At 38.9% G+C, this 26,733-nt stretch overlaps 7 protein-coding genes across 13 annotated transcripts; 4 read left to right on the top strand and 3 right to left on the bottom strand.

Annotated features, from left to right (window-relative positions):
* The first annotated feature begins 1 nt into the window (after nt 1).
* On the top strand, nt 2-2,151 carry LOC137735542 (uncharacterized). Its single transcript, XM_068474971.2, has 2 exons — nt 2-171; nt 1,248-2,151. Exons 1-2 carry the CDS (start codon nt 88-90, stop codon nt 2,040-2,042), a joined length of 879 nt encoding a protein of 292 aa, XP_068331072.1. The 5' UTR covers nt 2-87; the 3' UTR covers nt 2,043-2,151.
* On the bottom strand, nt 2,143-4,291 carry LOC137735531 (protein kinase STUNTED). Its single transcript, XM_068474962.2, has 5 exons — nt 3,705-4,291; nt 3,342-3,590; nt 3,085-3,245; nt 2,757-2,984; nt 2,143-2,673 (listed from the first exon to the last, which is right to left on the bottom strand). Exons 1-5 carry the CDS (start codon nt 4,219-4,221, stop codon nt 2,248-2,250), a joined length of 1,581 nt encoding a protein of 526 aa, XP_068331063.1. The 5' UTR covers nt 4,222-4,291; the 3' UTR covers nt 2,143-2,247.
* A 2,914-nt stretch (nt 4,292-7,205) lies between these two features.
* Nucleotides 7,206-13,625, top strand: LOC137729560 (vacuolar protein sorting-associated protein 35B). 4 transcript variants are annotated; one of them, XM_088685910.1, is made up of 22 exons: nt 7,206-7,496; nt 7,587-7,683; nt 7,762-7,885; nt 8,034-8,219; nt 8,473-8,560; nt 8,755-8,811; nt 8,903-8,992; nt 9,104-9,226; nt 9,526-9,615; nt 9,728-9,787; nt 10,268-10,384; nt 10,587-10,826; nt 10,902-10,967; nt 11,119-11,208; nt 11,359-11,448; nt 11,595-11,684; nt 11,826-11,894; nt 12,064-12,144; nt 12,321-12,428; nt 12,514-12,617; nt 12,797-12,910; nt 13,002-13,625. In XM_088685910.1, the coding sequence occupies exons 1-22, from the start codon at nt 7,404-7,406 to the stop codon at nt 13,210-13,212; spliced, it is 2,388 nt and encodes a 795-aa protein (XP_088542036.1). In that variant the 5' UTR covers nt 7,206-7,403; the 3' UTR covers nt 13,213-13,625. The 4 variants fall into 4 exon arrangements, with proteins under 4 accessions (XP_088542036.1, XP_068324639.1, XP_088542038.1 ...); XM_068468538.2 differs by having other exon boundaries at nt 7,283-7,496; nt 9,526-9,600; XM_088685912.1 differs by having other exon boundaries at nt 7,283-7,496; nt 8,679-8,811; nt 9,526-9,600.
* A 312-nt stretch (nt 13,626-13,937) lies between these two features.
* Nucleotides 13,938-16,297, top strand: LOC137729571 (rac-like GTP-binding protein RAC1). The gene is made up of 7 exons (XM_068468549.2): nt 13,938-14,336; nt 14,720-14,807; nt 14,913-15,022; nt 15,152-15,215; nt 15,641-15,705; nt 15,789-15,854; nt 15,947-16,297. The coding sequence occupies exons 1-7, from the start codon at nt 14,238-14,240 to the stop codon at nt 16,046-16,048; spliced, it is 594 nt and encodes a 197-aa protein (XP_068324650.1). The 5' UTR covers nt 13,938-14,237; the 3' UTR covers nt 16,049-16,297.
* Nucleotides 16,298-16,327: 30 nt separating this feature from the next.
* On the bottom strand, nt 16,328-21,007 carry LOC137729581 (ABC transporter B family member 13). The gene is made up of 9 exons (XM_068468560.2): nt 20,655-21,007; nt 20,498-20,552; nt 20,207-20,382; nt 19,916-20,116; nt 19,568-19,827; nt 19,178-19,491; nt 18,116-19,105; nt 17,772-18,013; nt 16,328-17,662 (listed from the first exon to the last, which is right to left on the bottom strand). The coding sequence occupies exons 1-9, from the start codon at nt 20,931-20,933 to the stop codon at nt 16,442-16,444; spliced, it is 3,738 nt and encodes a 1,245-aa protein (XP_068324661.1). The 5' UTR covers nt 20,934-21,007; the 3' UTR covers nt 16,328-16,441.
* Nucleotides 21,008-21,997: 990 nt separating this feature from the next.
* On the top strand, nt 21,998-25,450 carry LOC137736625 (uncharacterized). Of its 4 annotated transcripts, none has more exons than XM_068475866.2 (6): nt 21,998-22,135; nt 22,406-22,564; nt 22,888-22,928; nt 23,281-23,340; nt 23,434-23,493; nt 23,600-25,450. In XM_068475866.2, exons 2-6 carry the CDS (start codon nt 22,447-22,449, stop codon nt 23,672-23,674), a joined length of 354 nt encoding a protein of 117 aa, XP_068331967.1. In that variant the 5' UTR covers nt 21,998-22,135; nt 22,406-22,446; the 3' UTR covers nt 23,675-25,450. The 4 variants fall into 4 exon arrangements, with proteins under 4 accessions (XP_068331967.1, XP_068331974.1, XP_088542040.1 ...); XM_068475873.2 differs by having other exon boundaries at nt 22,009-22,135; nt 22,394-22,564; XM_088685914.1 differs by having other exon boundaries at nt 22,012-22,139.
* Nucleotides 24,114-25,096, bottom strand: LOC148691035 (uncharacterized). The gene has a single exon (XM_088685913.1). The coding sequence runs from the start codon at nt 25,094-25,096 to the stop codon at nt 24,395-24,397; it is 702 nt and encodes a 233-aa protein (XP_088542039.1). The 3' UTR covers nt 24,114-24,394.
* Nucleotides 25,451-26,733: the final 1,283 nt, after the last annotated feature.

Genomic DNA, 26,733 nt, shown 5'->3' with positions numbered 1-26,733 from the left:
TGCAAATAAAACTATAGCCGTCAAAAAAACTCTCTCAGTGCTAGGGTTTTGCAGAAAGAATCGATTTTTTGTGTAATTGAAAGAAAGATGATGAGTTGGGGGTTGAACTACGTGGGCATGGACTATTCGAGGAAGGCAGTTGGTAGGGGGGACTTGTTTGAACCGGTTAAGGTTGGTTTTTGAGCAATTTGGTTCTGATTTTTCTGGGCCTCTCCCTAATCTCTCTTCGACATGTAAATCGTTGTGATATTATGTCTGCGATTGTGTTCTTGTATTGTATCTGTCGGATTTGATTGGATGGGTGGTTTAATAGGTTTTCTGTAGAAACTAATTGATGGATCTTGGGGGTTTCTTTTGTTTGAAAAATTAGGTTAATTTGGGTAAAATATAAGGGTTCTTGGAAAAATTTGACAAATTTTGATTGGTATCTTGAAAATTGAGATTAATCTTGAAACTTTTTGGGTAATTAAGATAAAATTGTGAGTTTTCTTATTGGGTAATAAAGATAGATCTTGCGTTTTCTTGGGTAAATTAATTAAATCATGACCTTTTGTTATTAAATTTTAATTAAGTTTTTCGCTTTGTAAATTGAGATCAATCGTGAAAACGGATTTGGATCTGAACCCATAGTTGTTACATGCTTTCCGAGTCGAGTGTTGTTTGGGAGTGTTTGGAATCCTAACCCTCCCAATTATTTTGGGAGGTTCAAGCCTTATACAAGTTTGCTTTGGGCTTGTGGTTTGCTGAGATTTTGATTTAATGGGAATGTTTATAGTCCTAAACATTGATTGGTTGTTAAATTTGTTGGGTGTTCGAAACTTGATAAATTTGATGTTAAAACTTTGAGCATAGAATTAGGCAAGTCAAGTTTTAGAGAATTGTGTATGGAAATTGGATGTAGACTAATGATATTGAGTTGCTTCCTGCAACCATGTCTACTTTTGCCTGAAACCACTAATTGTCTCAAGTATCTCACTACGGTACGGTACAATTGTCGTAAGCTATAACATTGTAATGTTTTATAGTGTTGGTTGTTTCTTGATCCTTCGTTTCTTACCAGCCCTTGTAAAAAAATGAGATTTAATTCCGATTACCATCGGCGGTTTCTGTTCGTTTCTTACCAGCCCTTGTAAAAAAATGAGATTTAATTCCGATTACCATCGGCGGTTTCTGTACATCTGTGTTTTAGTCATGTTACGCTGGTCTTCCCTACCAATCTTATTAAATTTATTCCGGTGCCTTAAAAGCCCCAGAGAAAGACGGAGAAGAAGGCCAAGAATCATAGGAACAAAGACAAGAGGGGGACAATGGGACAAGGCCATAAGTCGAAGGAGAATGTTGTACCCAATTATGTTACTGTCCCCAGCTCGAAAAACCGTGTTAACAAGAAGTGCTTCCAGCAAGAGAAGGGAAAAGCGGAAGCAAATGGATGGTTTATTAAAAATGGAGAAGATGAAGGTAATAAGCTGGAGAAAAGTGACATTACCGAAGAGCATGAGCTGCCAAGCTGTGCTGAAAACAATTGCTACTTGTCTGATGGCAACCAAGGTGGCAATAAGAGGAAAAGGCCTTTGATCATTCGCTTTAAATTGCAAAAGCCCAGTGAACCAGATGCCTCACTTGCGCCCTCTTCTTCTGGAATGACAGATTTCCTCCCTCCAGAAAGGTCAGAAGTTGTTCCTGCACCCAATCAACCTCATAGTTCGGAGGCAACTGTTGGAGTTGTATCCAATTGTGACCAAGAGTTGTCTTGTCCAACAACAGAGGGGATTGAAATGACCCGTGAAAAGAGAATTGGGAGAGAAGATTCAGAGTGTGCAAATGTGATGGAGAATTGGATTCCACCTCCGTTCCAATTTGCCCTCCATGATGCCGATGGCGAAGAATGGCTATTTGGGACAGCGTCACAAAACAGACGCCGGTCTAAAAGATCTAAAGCTGATAGTGAGGTCTCATGTCGTACAAGCAGCACGCAGTGGCCGAAAGCACAATTGTTGCCTGAGGCCGGCATATATGCATTGTCCTACACGGTTCCGTTCTAGTTTTTCTTCCTTTTTTTCTAGAAGCACTAGCGGCTTTTAACTGTACAGTGTAATGAGCATTGATGTATTTGTTAATCAATTGAATTTTAAGACTAATTCATACGAAAAACATAGGTCTCCTTTTTGTTCTTTTTCTCTAATTAAATTGTTCAATGCTGAGCTCAAAATTTCAGCAGATTTCTCTGCATATATATGTATGTACTTATTACATGTTTATCGGAGAAATTTCACGCAAAGAATACTGGTCAGGGATAAGCAAGTAGTCCTTCAACTTGTACCGGCGTGGTTTCTCTACACTAGATGCAGTATCAGTTGAACTTGACCTGCTGATGCTTCCATCATTTGTATCAGACATAGCCGAAACTGAATGACGCCCGATATCCAGGAATTGGTTGTCATCTTCATCTTGATAGCACGAGTTCACTGCATGAAGATCGACGCTCTCGTTTGCATCCGTCTCTCCCGTAAGTAGCTTCAGTACTTGTCTCGCGCCCGGTCGAAGACGAGGTGACTGGTTTATGCAAAGCCCTGCTGCCATTACCATTCTACGCATTTGGGCCGAATCGTAGTCTCCATTTAACTTTGGATCCAGCAATGTCTTAACATCCATAATATCTAACAAATGTCTTGCCTGAACGAAGAACTTTGTTTAGCAATGCGGGAAATGCATAAAATCTAAATGTAGAAGCTCGGGATATATAGAAATATGCTTACCCACTTGACCAAACTCTCTTGTCCTTTCAGAGCCTCGGCATTGACCGGCTTTCGACCAGATAATAGTTCGAGGAGAACCACGCCAAAGGCATAAACATCAATCTTGTCACTCACCACCCCATGCATGAAATATTCCGGAGCCATGTATCCAAAAGTTCCCACCACATCACTACTTATCACGCAACCAGAATCCATCGGTCCCCATGTAGCAAGCCCGAAATCAGATAACTGCAAACAAAAATTAAACTCGAGATTGAACCCAAAAATGTAAAATTTGGCAGGAAAGTGAAATATGAAGGTACTGCAGGCAGATCATATATGTATATACCTGCGGCTGAAGGTCGTCGGAGAGAAGAATGTTTGAGGATTTAACGTCTCGGTGAATGATCGGCTGAGGGCAGTCATTGTGCAGGTAAGTTAGAGCCTCTGCAACTGCGACCGCCACATTGAATCTCACATCCCATGGAAGTATGAGTCCATCACTGCAACCTGCACTAAGATGAAACGAAATAGAATTAAAAATTTCAGAGACTAAAAATCGAATTATTAGTCTCGTTCGATGACGAATTCGTTCTAATTTCTCACCGTGCAAGTTTCCTTCCAAGCTCCCTCTGGGAAAGAGGTCATAGACCAAAATAAGGTTGCCATCTTCCACGCATACACCAATTGGACAAGTGATGTGTTTGTGCTGAATTGAAGACACAAACTTGACTTCCAAGAAAAAGTCATTCCAAGCTTCCTTGTACGATTTTAGAACCTTGACCGCCACTGATTCTCCGCCTCCAAGGCACCCTCTGTACACGCTGCTACACCCTCCCTCGCCGATAAGATTTTCTGTTCACAAACCAATTGTTTAAATTCTAGCGAGCAAGAACTTGTTTTTAATAAAAGCACTTACGAGCAAAAGTTCCTTTTACAAAAACAGTCCCAAACGAGCACTTAATTTACCTGTCGAGAAGTGACAAGTTGCGCTACTAAGTTCCGCATAGCTGAAAACCTTGCAACCTTCTGAGTTTTGTGCAGTGAGAAACTCCAATTCATCAGAAAGCTGTGTTGGTGCTACTGTCGAGCAAATTTCATCACCTTCCCGCCGCTGCGAATTTACCGAAAGAAATCGACGGCTAGGCAGGTCCATCATCACCCACTGTACCACGGACATGTTTTCTCTGGATTTGAATTCTCTCATAGGAGTAGTACTCATAGTTTCCGCTGAGGCAGCAGCTATCCGCAAGAGAGGCCAACCCGGCCTCGACAAGGGTGATTCATCATCCTCTCTCTCGGAAAACATGTCAAAGCTATCCGATTTTCGGCGTGCTTCCTGGCTCAGCCTCAGAGGACTAACAGTTAGTCTCTGAAGAGGCCATCCAAGAGCTGGTTCTGGCATCTCTGTTTTGAATGGACAAGTGGAGCTCAAAAGCGCTTCATCACAACTGGCTCGGTAATTGAAACCTAATGAATCGCGCATCGATAAACTTGAGTTTTGGGAAGATTAATGTAGATGATAAAATGAATAGTTAGACCCTCGTTGACCATCATCAGTCAACCTTTCAAACTTCAAAGTCCCGGTCTCCTTTAAATGTATGCTGATGCTCCCTTGAAAATATTATATACATACAGAATTATTTATCATACCTAACTGAGAAGTTAACGTTTAGCATGTTAAAAATTTGACAATTTTATGAATTAATTAAACAAATATTTACCAAAATCCAAAGGAAAATACAGGGTGAGCTCATAAATTCATGAGTTGCAATTATGTTAATGAAGAACAAAACACAAGAGGACGGAATGAAAGACGGGTAAAGTTGACCCGGATCTTTTGTTTTGAATATTTGACGGCTAAGTCGTTTTCTTCGTGCAAAAATCTTACCCACCTAATCATAAAACTATTTTTTAAGGTTTTTTTTTAACAAAAATGCTCTCTCATATTAGCATAACTTCTTATCTTCGTCCGTGAGATATTTGCCGTTATCATTTTGATCATTTCATGAAAATTGAGAGTATTTTTATCAAATTCACCTCTTCACTTGAACTGGTGGTTTTTTCAATTTTATGGAGCTTTTTTTTTTTTTTCAAAAAATTAAATGATTAACGACGCACAATTTCAAATATCCCTTCTATTAATTTTAAATTATAAAAATTAAAATAAAAAGTTATAATAATCTTATATACTATTTGGACTGAAAACCGTGCAGCCCAATAAAGGATTGGTATACCTAAAGTGACTGACCTTTGGTAAGTCAGATCTGCTGCCATTCGATTTTGACCAGGCGTGCTGCCTCTCCACTTCACCACCCAAATGCAATTATTCTAAATTCCCAAAAAGTCTACTATGCTTCCGTATATGATATGTGATTCGATAATAAAATTCAAAATTAAGAATTTAACAAACAGTGATTCAATAATATAAAAAAAAAATTATTGCAAACTGTACACCAGCGCATACTAAACGAAGTTCTTTAACTCATAGTTATCATATACTTTCAACTTTCTATGCAGGCCACCATCTCGTTGTAATATTCTAAAAGATCTTCTTAAGTTCTCAATCCCGAATCCAGATATTCGCCGGATCTTTTTTGACACGTCTTAATTCCGATGTCTTATATATATAATAAAACAGTTATCAACATACTAATCTCAAAAGTTTTATGAAAACTAAATAGTATAATATGTAATAGGTTTTTAGAAAACTCTAGCATGTCATAAAACCTTCATAAAACATATGTCATATATAGTGTGCTAACTAGTGGTATCAGTATCGTCCAAATGCATATAAAACTCTTTCTTTAGAAATTTCCTTCACAATTATCAATCGCCCGTAGGCTCCTACAGCACCCAACTCGAAGGTCAATATATGTGTCATCGCCCGAAGGCTCCTACATTACCCAACTCGAAGGTCAGTATGTGACCATTAGTTACGCACAAAAACCATTGAACATAGACTTTCCAAATATAGGTGTGTGTGTATCCCAAAACATCTTCATAGTATAAAGTTATCCATCATATATACTATAAAAAAGTGTGTAAAAGCATGCTCGTAAGTAGTATAAAGTCATCCATCATCAATACTACAAAGAACATTAGTTCGACAGAACATATGGTATTCCAAAATATTCTAAGCAAGGCATGATAATCATATAATATAAATCCAATTTACTCATAAAACGTAACCATTAAATCATGTTTTTCATGTATGCATTTCTACCATTAAATCATACATTTTAGAAGGGGTCCATTCACGTTTGTCTTGCACCCCCTCATGACATAGGAACGAGGTTTACGACACGCGCTATGAGGCATTCCCTTACCAGTGACATCGTGCCATCTCCTCTGCTTCGACACCATTGTAATTTCACCTTCTACTTGTATTCTGAACTAGATGTATGCTCTGAACATGTCATGTATCATCATTATGTATTCATTGTTGGTAGTTGAATATTATTTATATCACTATCTTCTCCCATAAACGAATAGTCACATCTTATTATTTTGCTATAATTTATACGCATGTTTAACACGTTATCAGTATGTGCATTCATTAAACGGCTTGCGTCACCTTCAGGTGTTGGCCATCACATGGCCATCGCAATGTCCCTCGGACATCGAAATTGAGGCGTGTCACTCTTTGTGAGGATCCCAAGAATTCGTGAATTTTTAAATATTTTTATTTAAAATTAAACACAAACAGTAACATACAAAAATCGACCCCACGATGTACGATGAACAGACACGATTCACGAATCTTCACCAAAAAGATCAGAAAAGGATTCTGTTGGCTCAATCTCAATGAGAAGTCAATAATTTAATGAAAACTACTAAAACTTTTAGAAAGCTCACAAAACCAAGGTACTCAATAAGCAGTAACGATAAAGAAGGGTTAGTTATGGTAAAGGGGCGAACAACCCAAGTTTGGAGAAAAGGAAACAACAATACGGAGTTTGATAAGAGGACTTCGGTAGGGCGTGAATGAAGAAGGCAAGATTCTTAGTTTGGGGGTGAAATATAGGAAATTGTTAACTTGTCAGCTTCGAGATATCAAATTGGAGAGAATAACCATATCAATATAATGTCTTTAAGAGAGTTTATGAGCTCGTATCACATTCTGTTACAAAGACGGGTTTAGGTGTAAGTTTTACTTATATGACCACGATATGTTGTCCAATCTTGTCTTTGATTAAAAGAAGCCTTTTATACTTCTAGATTCATCTATAACACATAAATTAAAATGCTAGAGGAAAAAGAAAATTTTTAATAGACTATTCAGTAAAGTTTAACGATGGTAAAAGTCAAATCTAACGGCTAAGACAAATAGAACACGACTATTAAGTAATATTGAAGCCACACTCGATTTCTAATCAAACCTAATAGTGATCCGGATGTCGAATTTCAGATTTGATTAGAGTTTTTTAAAGTTCAATGTTATCGAAATCAAAATTTCCAATCCAATTTGCCTACGCTGTCATTGTCAAGATCAAGTGGGATCCCATCCCAATTATGCATGAGCAACCCAACATTCAACTGCTAACAACCAAAAAATCCAACATTCAACGTTCCCAAATAACCAAAAAGGAATAAAAGAACAAAAATTCAGCGTTACTCCGACGAATTGGTTGCCGCGTTTCGGCGAGAAAAGGAGGGAGGGAGAAAATGAGATCGGACGTAATCGGAGACGAAGAGAAATGGCTGGCGGAAGGCATCGCCGGCATTCAACACCATGCCTTTTACATGCATCGCGCTCTGGTACTATTATTTCTCACCCAATCACATTTTCCTCTCCCAAAACCCTAATTCTCCGCCATCTTGTCCGATTTCACATTTCAATTTTCGCAGGACGCCAACAATCTCAGAGACGCCCTCAAATTCTCGGCCCTGATGCTGTCGGAGCTCAGAACCTCTCGGCTTTCGCCTCACAAATACTACGATCTCTGTAAGCTCTCACGTTCTTCGCCCGATTCCTAACCTTTGACCTGATCCGAGTTTTGATTTGGATTCTTGATTCTAATAGATATGCGAGCTTTCGATGAGCTGAGGAGGCTGGAGATGTTCTTCAAGGATGAGAGCAGACACGGCGTTTCGATCATCGATCTCTACGAACTTGTTCAGCATGCCGGCAACATTTTACCAAGATTGTAAGTCATACATTGTTGAAAGCATCAAATTCTTGCTGGGAAATGTTGTCGTTTCTCGAAATTAAATAGCTTTTAGTGCAGTGAGTGTTTTATTCTTATTGTTTCAGCTCGGTCAGTGCATGTGAATTTCATGTTGCTTATTTAACAGGTATCTGCTATGTACGGTAGGATCCGTGTACATTAAATCTAAGGAAGCGCCGGCCAAGGACGTACTTAAAGATCTTGTCGAAATGTGTCGCGGCGTTCAGCATCCAATTCGAGGGCTCTTTTTAAGAAGCTATCTTTCTCAAGTCAGCAGAGACAAGTTGCCTGATATTGGTTCTGAGTATGAAGGGTAAGATTGTTTTAGGGGTTAGATTTGTTACTTCATACATTGATAAAATGGAGAACGATTTTATGACCAGAAATAAATCAGAATCCGTTTTATGCTGGAGCAAAATTCTATTGTCGAAAATGCAAAAATTTTCTTCGATTTGGGTGGTTTTGGCTAGCAGTAAGCTTTGAGTTTAATAACATTGGCTTTTTATGGAATCCATGGATATCATGTTGCTTGATTTGAGTCATAGTTTAATCTCCTTGCATTGCAGGGATGCTGACACTGTCATGGATGCTGTAGATTTTGTGCTACAGAATTTTACAGAAATGAATAAGCTTTGGGTTCGAATGCAGTATCAGGTTTGTTTGACATCTATGAAATTTATCTGCTTTAATGTCTGAATATGCATGGCACCAGAGTACTTGCATGCCATAGAGGTAAAAATGAACCATGAGGGCATGATTTTTGGCCATGCAGGTCTTATGGTGCTTGTGAATCATTCATCTTTGGCGATCCTGAGTTGAAGCCTTCTGTTGGGCTTTCTGGTCTGCAGGGACCTGGTCATGTGAGAGAGAAGCGCGAAAAGGAAAGAAGCGAACTTCGTGATCTTGTAATATCAAAAATCTGAACCTATCAGCAGATGAATCATTGCATAACACATTATAATAGAGAAATTACACCTTTCTGAATTGTCTTGGTAGGTTGGGAAAAATCTCCATGTTCTCAGTCAGATAGAGGGCGTGGAACTTGAAATGTACAAAGCCACTGTTCTTCCTAGAGTATTAGAACAGGTTCTTTAATCTGCTTCGCTTCTTAATAATATTGTCTTTTTGTTAACTCTTGAATACTTTCAATGTTCCTTTTCTAATATTTCAAACTTCTATCCAAATTGGTGTGCGCAGGTTATCAACTGTAAAGATGAGTTGGCCCAATATTATTTGATGGATTGCATAATCCAGGTCTTTCCAGATGAGTACCACTTGCAGACACTGGAGACATTGTTGGCTGCCTTCCCCCAGCTTCAGGTGCATAGCAGTGTCATTTTTCTCTCTTTTTTTTTTTTTTACTTCCACATGATTATGCATGGTTATTTATTTATTTGATTACATATGTAATGATAAATGCATATGTTAATCAATGGTTGCTTGGTCATATGTATAGTTGAAATAACAGCTCAAACCACAGAGGCCAAATTGGCCATTTGCCTCGATTACTTGTGGGTCATAGTAGCCTTATATTGTCGTTTATTCATATCGAGATATTACGCGCAATAAAGCAACCTTTTAACTCATTTTCCCTCTGCGTTATATATTTTCAAATGCAGCCAACAGTTGATATCAAGACTGTGTTATCTCAATTAATGGAGAGGTTATCAAACTATGCTGCGTCAAGTACAGATGTGAGTTATCTAAAAGTAATCTTTTGAGTCACGCTTCCACAATTTTTTATTCAGTTTTTCATTCTTATTATGGCCTTTCTCTCTTTCTGGGTGTTGTAATTTTGATGATTGTGGATTCTCGTTCAAGGTATTACCTGAATTTCTTCAAGTGGAAGCCTTCGCTAAATTAAGCAGTGCCATTGGGAGGGTAAGTTCCTTTGTTCTTTGAAGTAAATGTTTACATTGATGGCTACTCCCTCAACTACACTTCGATCCAGCAAGTAATAATTGGCAATTCAGTGCACTTTCTGTAGTATTTATTTAAAATTTTGTTGCAGAAAAAGTCCAAAGCGTTTTGAATTCTAAAAGGATGTAGTATGCCAAGGGAAAACAATGAATGGACAAAGCGATAATTTTTTGCTAAAAGGATGTAGTAACGGAGGCAGAGTACAATATGGAGAGATGTTTTTGGGGGTGACTTCTGATTTATTGAAAATTGTACACCACTTAATTTGTTGTCCAACCAACAGCCTCTTTATTAGATAGGATCCATTTGTTGTTTCGTGTTAAGCATGAAACATACTTATCTTTGTGGTTAGTACTTAATTTGTTGTCCAACCAACAGCCTCTTTATTTGATGTCTAGAAGTGTGTGCTAATTTAATGTATCACCTATATTTAAATTTCAGGTGATAGAAGCACAGATGGACATGCCTATTGTTGGAGCCATATCTTTGTATGTCTCTCTTCTTACATTTACCCTCCGTGTTCATCCTGATCGCCTTGATTATGTGGATCAAGTACTGGTAAGGTCTTCAAAAAAATATGTTTAGTTACTATAAATTTTCCCAAACTACATGCCTTTTGATGGGGTACCAGCCCGTCAACATAGCCATGCAACATGGATGCAATCTTCTTTTGAATTCGTTTCGATATGGATTATGTGGGCCATGTTTTGTAACAACAAAGGTAACTGGTGATAATTAAAATCTTAATTCATTTTTTCAGGGAGCATGTGTTAAGAAGCTATCCGGAGAAACCAAGCTTGAAGACCGTAGAGCAACAAAACAGGTTGTTGCACTGTTAAGTTCTCCCTTGGAGAAATATGATGACATTGTCACAGCCCTCACACTTTCTAATTATCCTCGAGTTATGGAATATCTTGATAATGGAACAAATAAAGTCATGGCAATGGTCATTATCCAAAGCATTATGAAGAACAACTCTTGTATCTCCACAGCTGATAAGGTACGAATGCATCTTCTGTTTCTTCTATTTTATCAGTATTTTCTTCTTAAGAATGTGATATATTGCTTCTTGTAGGTGGAGGTGTTGTTTGAATTAATTAAAGGGCTCATCAAGGACTTGGATTCTACTTCTGCAGATGAGGTGCAATTCAAAATTTAACTTAATAGATCCACATGAGTTTTTTTGTATTTTAATGTAAACTTAGTTTCTTTTGAAACACTTGCTGATTTTATTTTTGTTTATTTTTTGGCCGCCCTTGTTTTATTCTTTTGGTGCTATTGTCTACTTTTAGCTTGATGAAGAGGATTTTGCGGATGAACAAAATTCTGTTGCTCGCCTTATACACATGCTTTATAATGATGATCCAGAAGAAATGTTTAAGGTAAGTTGTTGATCTGTTGTATGTTTTGTAGTTTCTTGTGATGCTAATGTTACTTGAAGTTTTTGCTTCCATCTACAAAAATCATTGGCTGTGAATTGTGATTCAACTTTCAGAGAAATCTTACTTAGTTTTATGATTACTGATCTTCAGATCTTATGTACGGTCAAGAAGCATATAATGAGTGGAGGACCAAAGCGCCTACCTTTTACTGTTCCTCCTCTTATATTATCTGCACTCAAGGTATCCTATGCTATGCCACCTTGTCATATATCACATATTTGTTGTTTCATTTTGTCTATTTATGCACCTTTCACTACGAAGTAGTGGAATGTATTAAAATGTCCTCATTTTGAAGAATTGTTCAAAACGTTGGCTGTGGCTTGTAGTTGGTTAGGCGGCTGCAAGGTCAGGATGGAGAGGTTGTGGGAGAAGAAATGCCTGCCACACCGAAGAAAATTTTTCAGACTTTAAATCAGGTATTTAGATGAATGCACTTGGTTGCTTCGTAGTTTGTTAGGCAATAATCCTTGGGGAAGACCTTTTGTTATGTGGTCGTTATGTACACGTCTTCATCTTGCTGCATATAATCAATAATGGTGCTGTCTATATTATTTCAGATCATTGAATCTCTTTCCTCAGTTCCGTCTCCCGAACTGGCCTTAAGATTGTACTTGGAATGTGCTGAGGTACGCCACTCGACGGTTGGTTAAAGCATGGTTTGCAGGCTTGTTTTAATCCAACATATCTTGCATGTTTTTGTACCACAGAGAAAGAATAGGGTTTTAAATCTCTGACGTTGTAGCTGCAGACTTACTTTTGGTTCCAACCTCTTTGATTTGATTCATGCATAATCAGGCTGCTAATGACTGTGATCTGGAACCTGTTGCTTATGAATTCTTCACTCAGGCATTTATATTATATGAAGAAGAAGTTGCGGTAATTTATCTATCAGCATCTTGTCATTTGTTTTTTTCTTTCCGGTTGAGAGTATCTTGTGGTTTATTAAATAGATTTGAAGGAAGTTTCTTCAAGTGTTCTAGCATTTCTGTAAAAGACTGCAGTGTGACATTTAGCCGTTTAATTTAACAACATAATGTGCACCTCAATTTTAGGATTCCAAAGCCCAGGTGACTGCAATACATCTCATTATTGGGACTCTTCAGAGGATGAATGTATTTGGCGTTGAGAATCGGGATACTTTAACACACAAGGCTACAGGAGTAATAATTCTCTCCTATCGTCAGATCCTTAGTGTTTTCAATCTGTTTATGTAAAACCCCATAATGTATGTTTTTCCTTTCTCAGTATTCAGCAAAGCTTTTGAAGAAACCTGATCAGTGCCGAGCGGTGTATGCATGTTCACATCTTTTTTGGGTAGATGATCAGGATGGTGTTAAAGATGGAGAAAGGTAAGCGTATCCAAACTCAGTGTTGGACTTAAATATTCCCATGGATTTATGCATGTCGATGCATTTCATTTGCAGCTGCACAAATACCCCTGCATGTTGGTTTATCTTTATCATGGAAGCAACTTTATGGTGATTAAAGAAACCTTTAGTTACATGACAAGTAGTGGTTTTTGTTACAGGGTCTTGCTTTGTTTAAAACGCGCATTGAGAATTGCAAATGCTGCTCAACAGATGGCCAGCGCAACGCGGGGTAGCAGCGGGCCAGTCACACTCTTTGTTGAGATACTGAACAAGTCGGTAGTCTTTGACTGCAAATTTGAAGATGGTCACCTCTAAATTGCTTGTGTTGTATAATTTAGGGCTGATTTGTGAGTTATGCAACAGGTACCTCTACTATTTTGAGAAAGGAAACCCCCAGATTACAAGTGCTGCAATCCAGGGATTGGTGGATTTAATTAAAAATGAGATGCAAAGTGACTCTGCAAACCCGAATCCAGCCCCAGATGCATTCTTCGCCAGCACATTGCGGTACATACAGTTCCAAAAACAGAAAGGTGGGGTGATGGGCGAGAAATATGCGTCTATCAAGGTCTGACTCGTCTGCATGGATTCTAAAATTTTAGGCCAAGAGAGTTTGGGGTTGAGAGGAAGAACAATGTGGAGAGGCGGCGAGCGAGCGTAATCTATGGAAAATGCCCCTGGATCCTACATTAGGAACTTTGTACAGTTTCGAATTCGTTTCCTCTCTCCCTCAAGGCAGTTGCTTTGTTTATACGAGAAACAACTTCTAGCGTGCTAAAATTCTACATCAAGTTTGGGTTTGCCGTTGGTTCTCTCTTTTTCTGGGGCAAACGAGTAGTATCTTTGGACTGAAGGTTTGCCATTGTTTGTCCTGGGAAGCTTGTTATTTATTATTTAGTTTTTTTTTTTTTTTTTTGGTAAAATTAAGTGTTAATTTTATTGGGAATGATATTGGTAAATTCGAAGTCAATTAGTCCTTTTCTTTTATACGAACAATATTCTGCGTTAAACAAGGGTGTGTAAAAAGTAAAAATAAATGTGAATAACACTTTTCTTAAATATCCTGAAACTACTCAAACTCGCTAGTTATGATTAAATGAACATCTTTTTCGTCAAAATAATGGATAATCGCCCAAGCAACGTCTTCTAAAGTAAGTTTTTACTGAGATAAGCAATTGAAATTTTGATTTAACCCAAAAAGGAATTTTTTCAAAAAAAAAAAAAATTTGAACCAAAAAGGAATAAGCAAAGATGAAAAAGATAAGCAGATAAGGGAGGTGTGCCAGCTGGCAAAAGCTTAGCTTGGCTAATGGCTAGGTCAGTCAGCGCTCCGACCAGAATTTTTACTTTTTGACTCTCCTCGTCCAGTCGTCCTCCCTCTTTCAAATTTCAATTTCTTCCCCTGCACTGCTACACTCCCTCACTCTCTCTCTCTCTCTCTCTCTCTCTCTCTCTCTCACCTAATTGGGGGTTCTGCTAGCAAAGATGGCGTCCTGCTGATCTCAGAAGGAAGTAGTAGCATCGGAAAAGGAGATATTTTCGGGTGGAAATCTGCTGCTTCAGTCTCTAGGGTGAAAAATTTGAGAATTGAAAAGTGAAATGAGCGCCTCCAGGTTCATAAAGTGCGTGACGGTCGGCGACGGCGCCGTCGGCAAAACCTGCATGCTGATTTCCTACACCAGCAACACCTTTCCCACGGTCAGTCCCATTTTCGTAATTTTACCGCCTTCCTTCTTCCCAGTTCAGTACAGCTGTATGCTTCAGTTCTTGCTTCTTCCTCCGGAAATTTCGGGGATTTTGTCTTATTTGTCCAGCTGCCGTCATAATCGTAGACAAACTTCAAACATTGATTATATTTCACTAAAGCTCAAACTTGAACCTTGATTTAGTTAACTGAAGAACGACATTAGTTTTATCGAGTATTCTTAATTATTGTTAACTCTCTGCTGCTCCACATTTCTGTCTGGTGTTTCATTAGCCGTAGGATTCGCTTCTTTCGAAGTTACTGTCGTGCTAATTCGTGTAGTTGAACTTGGATTTTCATATAATTTACTAAGTTTGTGGTTGTAATCGAAAAACAGGACTACGTACCGACTGTTTTCGACAATTTCAGTGCAAATGTTGTTGTGGATGGGAGTACTGTCAACCTAGCTCTGTGGGATACGGCTGGTGATTTTACTACTCACTCACTCCCCTGTTACATATGCGAATTCGTTTCATTTTGCTTTTGTTTTTCCCTGTATTTTGGGAGTTTTAATAACCATATTCTAACAGGGCAGGAGGATTACAATAGATTAAGGCCCTTGAGCTATCGAGGGGCGGACGTCTTTATCCTTGCTTTCTCTCTCATAAGCAAAGCCAGCTACGAAAACGTTGCAAAAAAGGTTCCACATCTTCTTTACAATCCTGTTTACTTTCTGTTTTACGTTGTATCTCTGTTTGCAATAATTTCAGTATACAATGTCTTCATTGGTGTGTGGATGAGTTGTTTCATATTTTGTTTTCTGTTTCAGTGGATTCCCGAACTGCGCCATTATGCACCTGGCGTTCCAATAATTCTGGTTGGAACAAAGCTTGGTAAGATCTTTTTCTCAACCCCTTTGTAATGTATTTGTATATTGTTCTCGTGCATGCTAATTGTCCTATGTTTGTGCTGGTGTCTGATCTAATGCTTTAGGGTCCCTGTAATTTTTGGGACTATGGACGTATAACTTCCCATTTCTTCCATGTAAGGACCAGTGTCATGGTTCAGTTATTTCTAAATTTCTTTGAGTCTGCATTGAATACTAGCACTTACTTTCGATATTGTCTTCAATACCACTCTGTTTTAAGATTGATCTTTTGGTTACTTGGTCATTTAGCAATTTATCACTTTTATTCCTGTTGTTGAGTCAACATTTCTTTCATTATCTGGAGCATTATTGTCATCACTTATTAGTTACTACTGAATTTTCTTACTCTTTTGGTGAACGAGGTGCTCAATTTTATGATTTTCATTGCAGATCTTCGGGATGATAAACAATTTTGTATAGACCATTCTGGTGCAGTTCCCATTACTACTGATCAGGTAAGACTATTGCTTCACCCACAACCTAAATATTATCTTTCTAAGTTGGTCTACTGACCTTTGATTGTCGTTTTGGCCTAAAGGGAGAGGAATTGAAGAAACTGATTGGAGCACCTGCATACATTGAGTGTAGCTCGAAAACACAACAGGTATGCATATTTTTGTCTTGCCCTCTATCCAAATTTGTCATATGTCTTCACCCCTCATTGTTGACATGATTCATTGAAAATTTTAATGGCAGAATGTGAAAGCTGTTTTTGATGCGGCCATTAAGGTGGTGCTCCAGCCACCAAAGCAAAAGAAGAAGAAGAGAAAGGGACAAAGGGCTTGCTACATATTGTGAAGTAACGAGTAGATTTATGAGATGATTTGCTGACTGCCGACCTTTCTTTGCCGCTACCTCCTTTGTACTTGAAGTCCTTAAGCAGCAAACCGTGGTGTATGTATAGTATGTACTGACATTTTAGGGATTCATGTGATAGCTTTAGATGGTTTGTTTAAGACTTGTGTTCATGTATTTAAGTGACAGTTAGCTTTGCTAACACATACTTCTCCGTCTTTCACATATATTGCATCAACTCTTTCCGGATAATGTCTGTATAACACAGTTTGGTCGCAAAAGTGAAAAGTATACAGTAGCGGTCTTTATTAATACATCCCTTGAAAAGTATACCGTAAAATATTCTTACGCGTTACCCTTTATGTCATAAGAAGTTTTACATATAACGCCTTTGAGTCAATCGATCGCGTCTGTCTTTTGTTGCTGTAGACTAACTAATTGTTTGTAGAGACTACCGGGTCTTCCAATCAGCTGCTCGTGGCTTCCCATTTCGACCACCCTACCATTTTGTAGCAGGGCGATCCGATTTGCATCACGAATAGTTGACAACCGGTGTGCTACCATAATCGTTGTTCTACCCTCCATTAGCTTGTCAAGAGCCTCTTGGACCAGCTTCTCAGACTCTCTGTCCAATGCACTTGTTGCTTCGTCCAGAAGAAGAATTGATGGATCTTTCAGTATTGCTCTGGCAATTGCCACCCTCTGTTTCTGCCCTCCGGATAACTGCACTCCTTTCTCCCCCACCTGAGTTTTGTACCCTTCAGGCATTTGACTTATGAAACCGTGTGCATTCGCTGCTTTCGCCGCTGTCACTACCTCTACTTCCGATGCTTCCTCGTACCCATACTTTATGTTCTCATAAATTGTTGTGGAGAACAATGCCGGCTCCTGCTGAACTAGACTGATTCTCTTCCTCAATGATTTCAAGTTCAAGCTTTTGATATCGTATCCATCAATTAGAACCGTACCAGAAATGGGGTCATAAAATCTCATTACCACTGCAATCACTGTACTCTTCCCCGAACCACTTGGCCCGACTACAGCAAGGCTCTTTCCTGCTGAAACCCGTAAATTCAAATAGTCGAAAATGGTGATATCCGGCCTTGCAGGGTACCAGAAACTCACATTCTTGAACTCTATATCTCCTTTGACATTGGCAACAACATTTGATCTGAGATCATCACGATGTATGGCTGTTTCTCGCTTTAGGATACTGAAAATTGGGCTGAGCGCTTGCGATCCCTTCATAATTTGTGGTGTGAGAGCTAGGGTTTCTGCTATACACAGTGAAGTGACTATTAAGACCATAAAGGACTTCATGATATCTCCAAAATTCGAGTCTTTATCCTTGATTAGTACTGATGCATACCAAAGGCCAAGGGCATAAGAACAGAATGCGAAAAACTGCGATAAACCGTAGCAGAAGCCTGATATGTGGCCTCTTAGAACTGCTTGCTTGTTTGGCTTGTTTAGTTCCAAGGAAAACTGGAGTGATATCCGTTCTTCGCAACCAAAAGCAGCTACAGTACGTATGTTGGCAATCGCTTCGCGTGCAATGGAAGTTGCTCTTGAGTAGGCACGGTTGTAGTCCCCTCCGAATCCCTTCAGAAACAGTTGCTGTGGATACAAATCAAGAAAACCGAACATATGTTGGATTGAAGATAACAACAATTAAAAATAAACAATGTGCAGCTTTTAACAGAACGGTGGTATTTTTTATTCTGACCTCAGTTATGGAAGCTCCGATAAGTAGGGGGAGGGAGGCACTCACGACAGCTGCCATACGCCAACTAAACGTGAAGGCAATAACAAAAGCAGTCACCGTGAGGGAGAGATTCTGCACGATTGTTGACAGACGGTCAGCTAGAGCGCTTCGCACCAACGTTGCATTTGCTGCTAAAGTTGATGTCAGTGATCCGGTGTCATTCTCTTCCAAATCGAACCAACCAACTTCGTTCGAAAGGATGGCTGCAGTCAAAAACAAGAACCCGTTCTCAGTTTTGATGGATTTCGTAATGTGCATTACATGAGAAATAAAAATATGGTTCAATCTTTGAGGTCGAGAAGAACCTTTGAACATTAATAAACGAACGCGAGTTGTGAGCCGCTCCCCCATCAATGTATAAAAGTAGTGCTGCAGGAGATATATTGGGACAGTGACGGCAGCCAAGCCAACAAATATGAGAGCTATCCTATCAACAACATGTTTTATTTGAGAGCCGCCAGGAGCGTAAAACACTGTCAATATATGAGTTATCCCGAGGGAGAAAAGAGGAGCTTCCATGCCAGCGAGAACTGCACCGACTGACCCAAGTATTGCGTAAGGCCACTCGGGCGCATTTAGTTTCACTAATTCCCATACTGGTGCAGGAGCAGAGCTGGTCTGATCGCTTGGCTTCTGCTGTTTTGTTCTGATTGCCTTGTCCTCCAGCGGATAGTTATTTGTGGTTCCACGAAAGCTGGATTCTCTCGAAGAATGTCCAGATACTAAGCCAGAATCTTTACCATGTTCAAGTACCTGCATGCTCACCAGATTTGCATACTCCCCTTTCTTGGACATCAGGTCTGAATGGTTGCCACTCTCAGCAAGCTGACCGTTCTTCAAGACAACGATTGTGTCCACATCTTGGATAGTGGACAATCGATGAGCAACGATGACTGTAGTTCGATGCGACATGATTTTCTCTAGTGCCTGCTGAACAACTAGTTCTGATTCTGCGTCAAGAGCGCTTGTGGCCTCATCTAAGAGTAGTATTTTCGGGTTTCGCAGCACTGCTCTTGCAATGGCTATTCGCTGCTTTTGCCCTCCGGAAAGCTGAGTTCCTCCCTCTCCTGCCTGAGTGTTGTAGCCATCAGGCAATCCTTCAATGAAAGAATGTGCATTTGCAGCTTTAGCAGCTTCCATGATCTGATCCATGTCTGCGTCTTCTTTACCTAACAAAATGTTGCCGGCTATGGTAGTTGCGAACAATGCCGGTTCTTGACTTACCAATCCCATCTGTTCTCGCAACCATTTCAGTTGGAGAGTTCCAAGTTCATGTCCATCCAACAGTATTTTACCTTGCAAAAATTTGTTCATGATTTAGACCTCAAAACAAGAAACGAAATGGTTATTAGACAGGACCAGAATACCTGAAACGGGATGGTAGAATCGCTGAATCATGGATATAACGGTGCTCTTTCCTGAACCACTAGGGCCAACAACTGCAAAGGTCTTGCCAGCTCCAATCGAAAAGCTCAAGTTATCGAACACCATATTTGATCGTGATGGATAGGTGAAACCAACCTCACAGAAGTCAATCTGCCCAGACACTTTCGGCAACACTATTCCGTTGTCCGAGACCTTACAGGATTTGGAATCCGAATCAATCATCGTCGTGATATTACCAGCAGCAGCTCTCCCTTTTGCAATTGCAGCAAGGTTTGGAGCAGCTTGGCCAAGAGCACTAAATAAGAAAAAGGTCTGCTTTTAATCACGAAACTGGAAATAGTAAATGCACACATAATTTGGAGTGGACTTACAATCCGCTGAAGATGACATTGATGATTGTTGTGAATGCTTTCCCTCCGTTCGTGTCATGATGCCTTACAAGTATGCTGGCATACCAGAGAAGCAATGCCCAAGCGCAGAACAACAGCCCGTATGTAAACCCTACACCAACTCCTTTTGCAACACCGGTCTTCTTTCCCAGCTTGAGGGCCTTGTTCAGTGAGGTTGAGTATGCTTCAATGGATCTGTCCTCTCCCCCGAATGAGTACACTGTACGAATCTGCGAAATAACCTGGTGTATGCAACATGTGTGATGAAAATAGGCTACATATGCGGCAAGATGCGTAAGATATCGAGAAATGCCTAGGACAGTAGTTTACCTCTTCAGCAACCTTGCCGGCTTCTGCATAAGCAGCCTCACCCTTTTCGGATAAGGTAGACATGGTTATAGTATAAGCTCCACCTGCAATAGCTATGAAAGGAACCACAGCCAAGGTCAGAAGCGTAAGCTGCCATACCGATGTAAAACCGATCGCAAATCCAGTAAGGAACTGTGAAAGGTAGCGCAAAGCATGGCCAGTCTGCATTCAGAAGATACAAGGAACAATGTTAATTATGTTACTCTAAGGACCTTCGAGAGAGATTTCACAGCAGTTTTGGTTGCGAATTACCTTGTCACCTATTGCATCTTGCACTAGAATTGCATCACTTGAAATGTGGAAAATAATGTTGGTGTCTCTGGCTTCAGTGTCGAAAAAATTAATGTCCTTGTTTAGAACTGATTGGAGATACTTCATCCGCAAACGAGCTGTCTGCCTCTCCCCGGTTCGCGTCCAGAATGCTACACCTGAAAATTAAAGCGTCAGCAAGGATACTTATACTTAGCCAACTTGGCTACGTTCAGGTCTGCTGATACTAATGCTCGTATAACTAATTTGACGAGTGTAATTTACAAAACGTACCAATCCATGCTGATGCGAAAAGAACGAGTCCAAGATATACCAAGTACAAAGCATACTGCAAATAAAAGAAAAAGGGAAAACTCACATACATATATCGAAACAGAACATCATCCCACGAAAGGATCGCGAAAAGGTATTCCGAAACGTTTGATCTTACCTCGGAAATCCGGGCAGACTGTTGTTGTGGATTCATCGCCAGATGTCCTAACGAATCGATCATGCGACCGAATAAAACAAAGAACACAGGAAGCACACCACCATGGATACAAGCCCCAACACTTCCCAAAAACATCAACACACAGTCCACCTTGTCAGCAGCAGCGAATAGTCCGAGGAACGACACGCTGCGCTGCTTGGTCGAGTTCGTTGGTTTGTCCATTTCCGGAAGCGGGTTTCCGTCCGAAAACTTGTCGGAGACAAGCTCTACTTCCTCCATAATGCCCACAGACAAAGTAAACTTGTTCTCTCACAGAAGAGAGGAAGAGAAGTGTTTATTTCCCGCCAATTAATGCAGACGCTGTATGACTAGTTGGCATTTCAACCAACAACTCGGCCCTCTGACTGTACTTTACCCAAAACATAATTGCCGTTTCTGTTGCTTTTAATTCAACAAGTAGAAAATTAGTTACTTGGGGCCCAAGCGTGGATCATTTTTCAAAGAGATATTTTACTATGACCAGAACCAATGTTATTAGACATATAGTGTATATGTTTGTATTTCGCGTACACTGAAAAATATCTATATTTTTTAAACCTATAGACCACCATGCATGTGATCAAAATTTCCAAATACGTATATATGTATACAGTTTAGTCACATCATCTTACACATTAATACCATGTGGTACTCATTTACCATAACGATGATATTCACAACTCCACATATATTTTCAAGCTTTTTCTATTTTTATTTGTACAATGTGACGGAGCTTGGAACTGAAAGTTAGTAGAACTTACGTATCAAAATTTGAAAAAAAATATATGGAACGAAAATAAAATTTCTACCTACAATATAATGTGTAGTTGTGTTACTTAGAATAACAATTCTAAATTCTTATAAATGAATTTCAGCACAATAAATTTCAATCCATGCCTTCCGGATTCGAATTCTTTTTATTATTTTTTTCTTTCTTAAAAAAAAAAAACAACTGGTGACAAGTCACGATTATCTAGCGTGGCTATGGGAAATTTCACCTTACCAGTGCCCATAGTCAAGAAGACTCACCAACTCGGAGCATCGAACCAGAAACCTCCCACATTTTTTCTTTATTAGAAAGCCGCAATCCGAGCTCTTCTATTCCATAAATCTTTGTAATATATTCGAATTCTCTCCCTCTACTAATAATAATACATGTAAAAAAAATTCAACCAAATTCCTAAAAGTCAAAGCAAAAATTAAAAAGCTAAAAGGGCCGGAAATATAGAGTTTTGGGCCTTTATTTACGACTTCCAAGCCCAGAACTGAAAGTTACTAGAAACCCATACAGCATAGAAACTAAGCCAGCTCAGTCCATATTTCCATAAAATTAATAGAGATTTGGGAATTAGGGTTTAAGATTTAGCAGACACTGGGATTTGGGAATTAGGGTTTTATCACTGTGGAATTTCCGTCGCCAACTCTCCTCACGACGATTGCTCGTATGTAAATTCTTAATTTGAACTTCAATTTCTTCTTTAACTTATTCCTCTGAGTAATTTTGTTTATATAATGCTTCGGTCTTTTCAGTAGCTGCTTCTAGTTTGTTTCTTGAATTCGCTGTTGGGTTTGTATTAGTATGAATTAAGATGCGGGTTTGATATTTTGGACAAAATTATTAGCTTGCATGGTAGCTGTTTGATGAAATGCTCAACTGAGCTCAAGACATGTTTTGGGTTTGACTTTGTTAATGCGTAAAGCTCCAACTGCAGGTGCAACAACGATATCTAACGGTGCATCGGAGAAGCATTTCATGGCATACTCTCAAGGCCGCAATTTCTTGTTCTGCGACTTGTGTGGGAGTTTGCTAAATTTGAATTCAAATAAGTATGCTCAATGCCCTCTCTGCAAGTTACAGCGAAATGTGAAAGGTAGAGCAAACTTAAGCTTTCGGCCATTTGTGTTAACTTTTGCATCTTTAATCTGTTTTCTAGTTTCAAAATTGTTTTGTGGATGAATTCATACTGTATTTTAGTTGTATATACTCAATTTCGAAAAGAGTTTACCTTTGGAAGTGTTTTATATTCTAACTGCTATGGAATTTATCAACTTAAATCATGGCATGTCCCGGGCTTTATATTTTTCTGTGGCATAAATACGTAATATTTTTGTAGGTTTATAAATCCCTGTAGGTTTAACTTAAATATTTTTCCTTCCTTGGTTTTGTACCTAATATGATTTTAATTGTCTTCAGAGATATCCGGAAGAGAAATATCTTACAAAGTCACTGCTGAGGTATGCCGAAACTAACTTGCTGATATATATAGATTGTAGACTATTGATACAAGTCTAAATCTATGTGTGGATAATCATTCTAGCCATCGTCTGTGCGTACTTATGCGTGCGCACTAAATTGAGTTGTCGTGGTTTGCACATTTACTATGATGTTGTTGGACAATTTTTTTCCCTTCATATTTCTCATGCCCCTTTCACAATATTCGAAAATATACCTAAGTAATACACTCAAAATGTTGGATCTGTTTGTAGTGTTAAATTGAAATCAGTCAGTTGACACAAACAGCGTCAAATTTTACATCTCTTTCCGCATCACAGCAAGAAGTTATTACTCTGTGTGCCCCTGTTGCAGGATATTAGAAGAGATCTAGGCATATCAATAATTCCAGAAGAGAAGGTGCAATTGCAAAAGGTAGCTGTGCTTTTCAGTTTTCATTTAAAGCAGTGGTATTTGTTTGGGAATGTGATTTCAATTTTTCTGATGATATTTTTCTCTGGTAAACAGACAGATGCTAAAACATGTGAAAAATGCGGCCACAATGAGCATACATATTACTCCCGACAGGTATGCTAGAATCGCTCGATCATCTAAGTATCTTTTCTTCGTTCTTTTTCGAGTCGTCTAATTATCTTTTATGCTGCCTTGCGTTCTTTCTTTGATACGGGTCTAGATGAGATCGGCAGATGAAGGGGCAACTACTTTCTATGTGTGCACCAATTGCCAGCACCAGTTTACTGAGAATTGATATATATACCGGAGATTGTAAGAGATTATCGGATCACAATGTATGCCTTGATAGTTGACATGTTCCTAACAAATCTAAACATTTATGCCTTGTATTGAGTATATATCTAAGATTTATCAGCTATGAGATCGAAGTTTGAAGTCATACCGAACGTGTTTTTTCACCAACACAGATTTGTCAGCTACAAGATTTTAAAGGGGAATACGATTGTGCCGAAGTGAAATACGTGCTGCTAGAGTTTTGTATTTCTCCTTGGGAACATGACTATAACAATCGGAATCAAATCTCAACTGATCAAAACTTTAAATATCGATGGTATGTTGCTCAAATATTGATGATATAACATTTAAAGACAGGAAATTTCAATAATTAGGATCTGAAAAACACACTTTGACCAATTCCCCAATTAAAACACTTAGAAACATCCTGGGGAATTCTATTTTAAGTCGTAAAACATTCGTAATATTATTATTTGGAGACCAACAACAAAAGGAAAAACAAATTTGAAAAGAATAGAAAAACATCCTCTGGTATTTTTTTTGTGCACCCCAATCAAAAACACAGGTGGCGATCACAAATTTCCTCAAGGAGAAGGGAGGAGAGGGATTACATGATTAATTTTTCATCACGAATTAACCCACTCACTTGCCTTTATTTACACAACTGACACCTACAAACCAAACCACGATCACCAACTACTAAGACAACCACCCCAACCATTCATCGGAGACGTAACAGACGGCAAAGGTTGTCGGTTGCTCCGGCGTCGATCCCTGCTGCAGCCTCGGCGTTGCAACCAAGCCTTGGCTGCAGAGAAAACCTTGGCAGGGGCAGGCTACTCGGAGGTGGTGAGAGAGTGAAAATGGAACCTGAAAACTTCTCCATATCACCCACACCGCCACCGCCACCGCCACCGAGACTCTTACCAATGGACGATGATAAAACCCTAGTAACATCTTTGGGAAGATCATTCGGATCGGGACCTAAACGGTTGGTGGAAGCGATGATCAAACACTCAGATATGGCTTTGAAGTCCTGCTTATTAGCTTCTTCTTTCTTGGAGGGCTTAGATTTCGGCTTTTTCGGGGTGAGAGATTGGCTTCTGGTGATCATGTTGTTGGTCTTCCTGGCGGCGGGAGGGCGGGAGGCGCCGCGAGTGCGCGATGGAAGAGACCGGTGGTGATGAGGAGGTCTGTTGGGAACCGGTAGAGGAAGGAGAGGTGGATTTTGATGCTGCTGCCTCTGCGCTTGTTGAAGATGTTGGTAGCGGTAGTGGTTGAAGAGAGAGAGAGAAGGTGGAGGAGCTTGGAGGAGACCTCCATGGAAGTTGTAATTTATGGGAGCAAGATTTTCAGAGCTTCTTCTCACCATTTTCATCTGCTTGCAGGCAGAGATTGGTTGCTCTACAACAACAGTTTTCATAGCCGAAAATTGCAGTTTTTCTGAATTTTGATGCGTAAATATAACAAAATAAAAAAAATACGCTCAGAAAATCTTTGATTAATATGCAAGATTTTCTGTAGAGATTTGGTGACAAAAATTTACACGAAATTTGAATCAAGAAAAAGTTTAGATGATAAAAATATCAAAGTGAATTCGACACAAGTTGAGATAAGTAGATCAAATATAAGAAATTAAGACGTCTAATAGAGATGAAGAAAACTTCGAAATCGGTTAGAGCTAGGAATTATCTTAACATATAAATTATAATTAGATATCTCAAAGGATTGAGTTGATTGGATTTTCGGTACACTTTGCATTACCTTGAGGAATCTTGAATCAGCTTTCTACCCCCCTTCACCTTTTTATAGGGGAATGCAACCCAACGGCTACATTATTGATTTTTTTATTTAATAATTTTACATTTTTTACGTATTAAAATATTTAACTGTAGGCGGCAACCGCCGGTTCGTGTCCCACCGTTGGATCCCGCCGTTGGGGAAATGTGGCCGTTGCTATCGTCCTCGGGTTCCTCGTAATTCGAACGGGCGATAGGGACTCGTCGAATCCTAGCCGCACACGTTGTCAATTAGGTGTGCCCACCACTGTTTTAAGAAAAATCATCTCTGTGACCTCACGTTCAGGTAGGGAAGCAAGAAGTGAGTGATGGCAGCTCTCTCCTTTTTTTTTTTTCTTTTTTTTTCCTTTCTTTTTTCTATTGATGAGTGAGATGCCTATTGAAAAGAGTAATGTTATTCGTATCATGTTTTTGTATCATATTTTCATATCACTTTATATGGTATTTGATGTGGACAGCATATCATTTGAATTAATTAGATTTTTAAATTTAGTTTATTATTTAATAAACTAATAATTAAGAAAAATTAGTTAATTAAATGATAATTGTGGTATACAAAGAGTCTTTCTCCTTCATTTCCTTGGGTTTTGCAAATTTTTCACATAATATGGCTGTCCACATCAAATGCCACTTAAAGTGATATAAAAATGTGATATAAAAACATGTTATGAATATCATTACTCCATTCTAAATTCGACTATAAAAAGAGTAGTGATAAAAATTGAGACGCATTGAGTTGAAGAACGAGTTTTATTTATCGAGGTAATTCTTTTTCTGTTTTTTTATTTAAACATTCTTATTCTACTTTTTTGATATTTATTTTTATTTTGTAATGTTGTTCGATAATAAACATTCTTATTCTACTTTTTTGATATTTATTTTTATTTTGCAATGTTGTTCGATAATATGAACTGCCTATGATTGTTAATTTTGATAATATGAACTAAAAATCTGAAACACTACACAATTTTGATAATTTTATAATAGTTCAAGATGAGAAAGAAAGCTAAAAAGTTGATAGACTCTCCGCAATATAAAATTTGGTAACAATATATAAGACCTGGTACGTGGTCGTTGACGAATTTGGTTGCACTCCATCGCATGGTCATGCTACTATAACACGTGGCCTGACTTCAGCTAATTGCTGTGCTGACCATATAAAATATGTTATCTAATGACCAAGGAGGTAAATGTAAATGCATGTTGGTTTTAGGTGTATTACTGTCGTTCGGTCACACATACATGCATGAATATTATTGTC

The sequence above is a fragment of the Pyrus communis genome, chromosome 15, assembly GCF_041283825.1.
Source record: "Pyrus communis isolate YQ-2024b chromosome 15, ASM4128382v1, whole genome shotgun sequence".
Classification (NCBI taxonomy): Eukaryota; Viridiplantae; Streptophyta; class Magnoliopsida; order Rosales; family Rosaceae; genus Pyrus; species Pyrus communis.
Note: the sequence above shows the minus strand (reverse complement) of the source record. Positions and strands in the feature narration are given on the sequence as shown.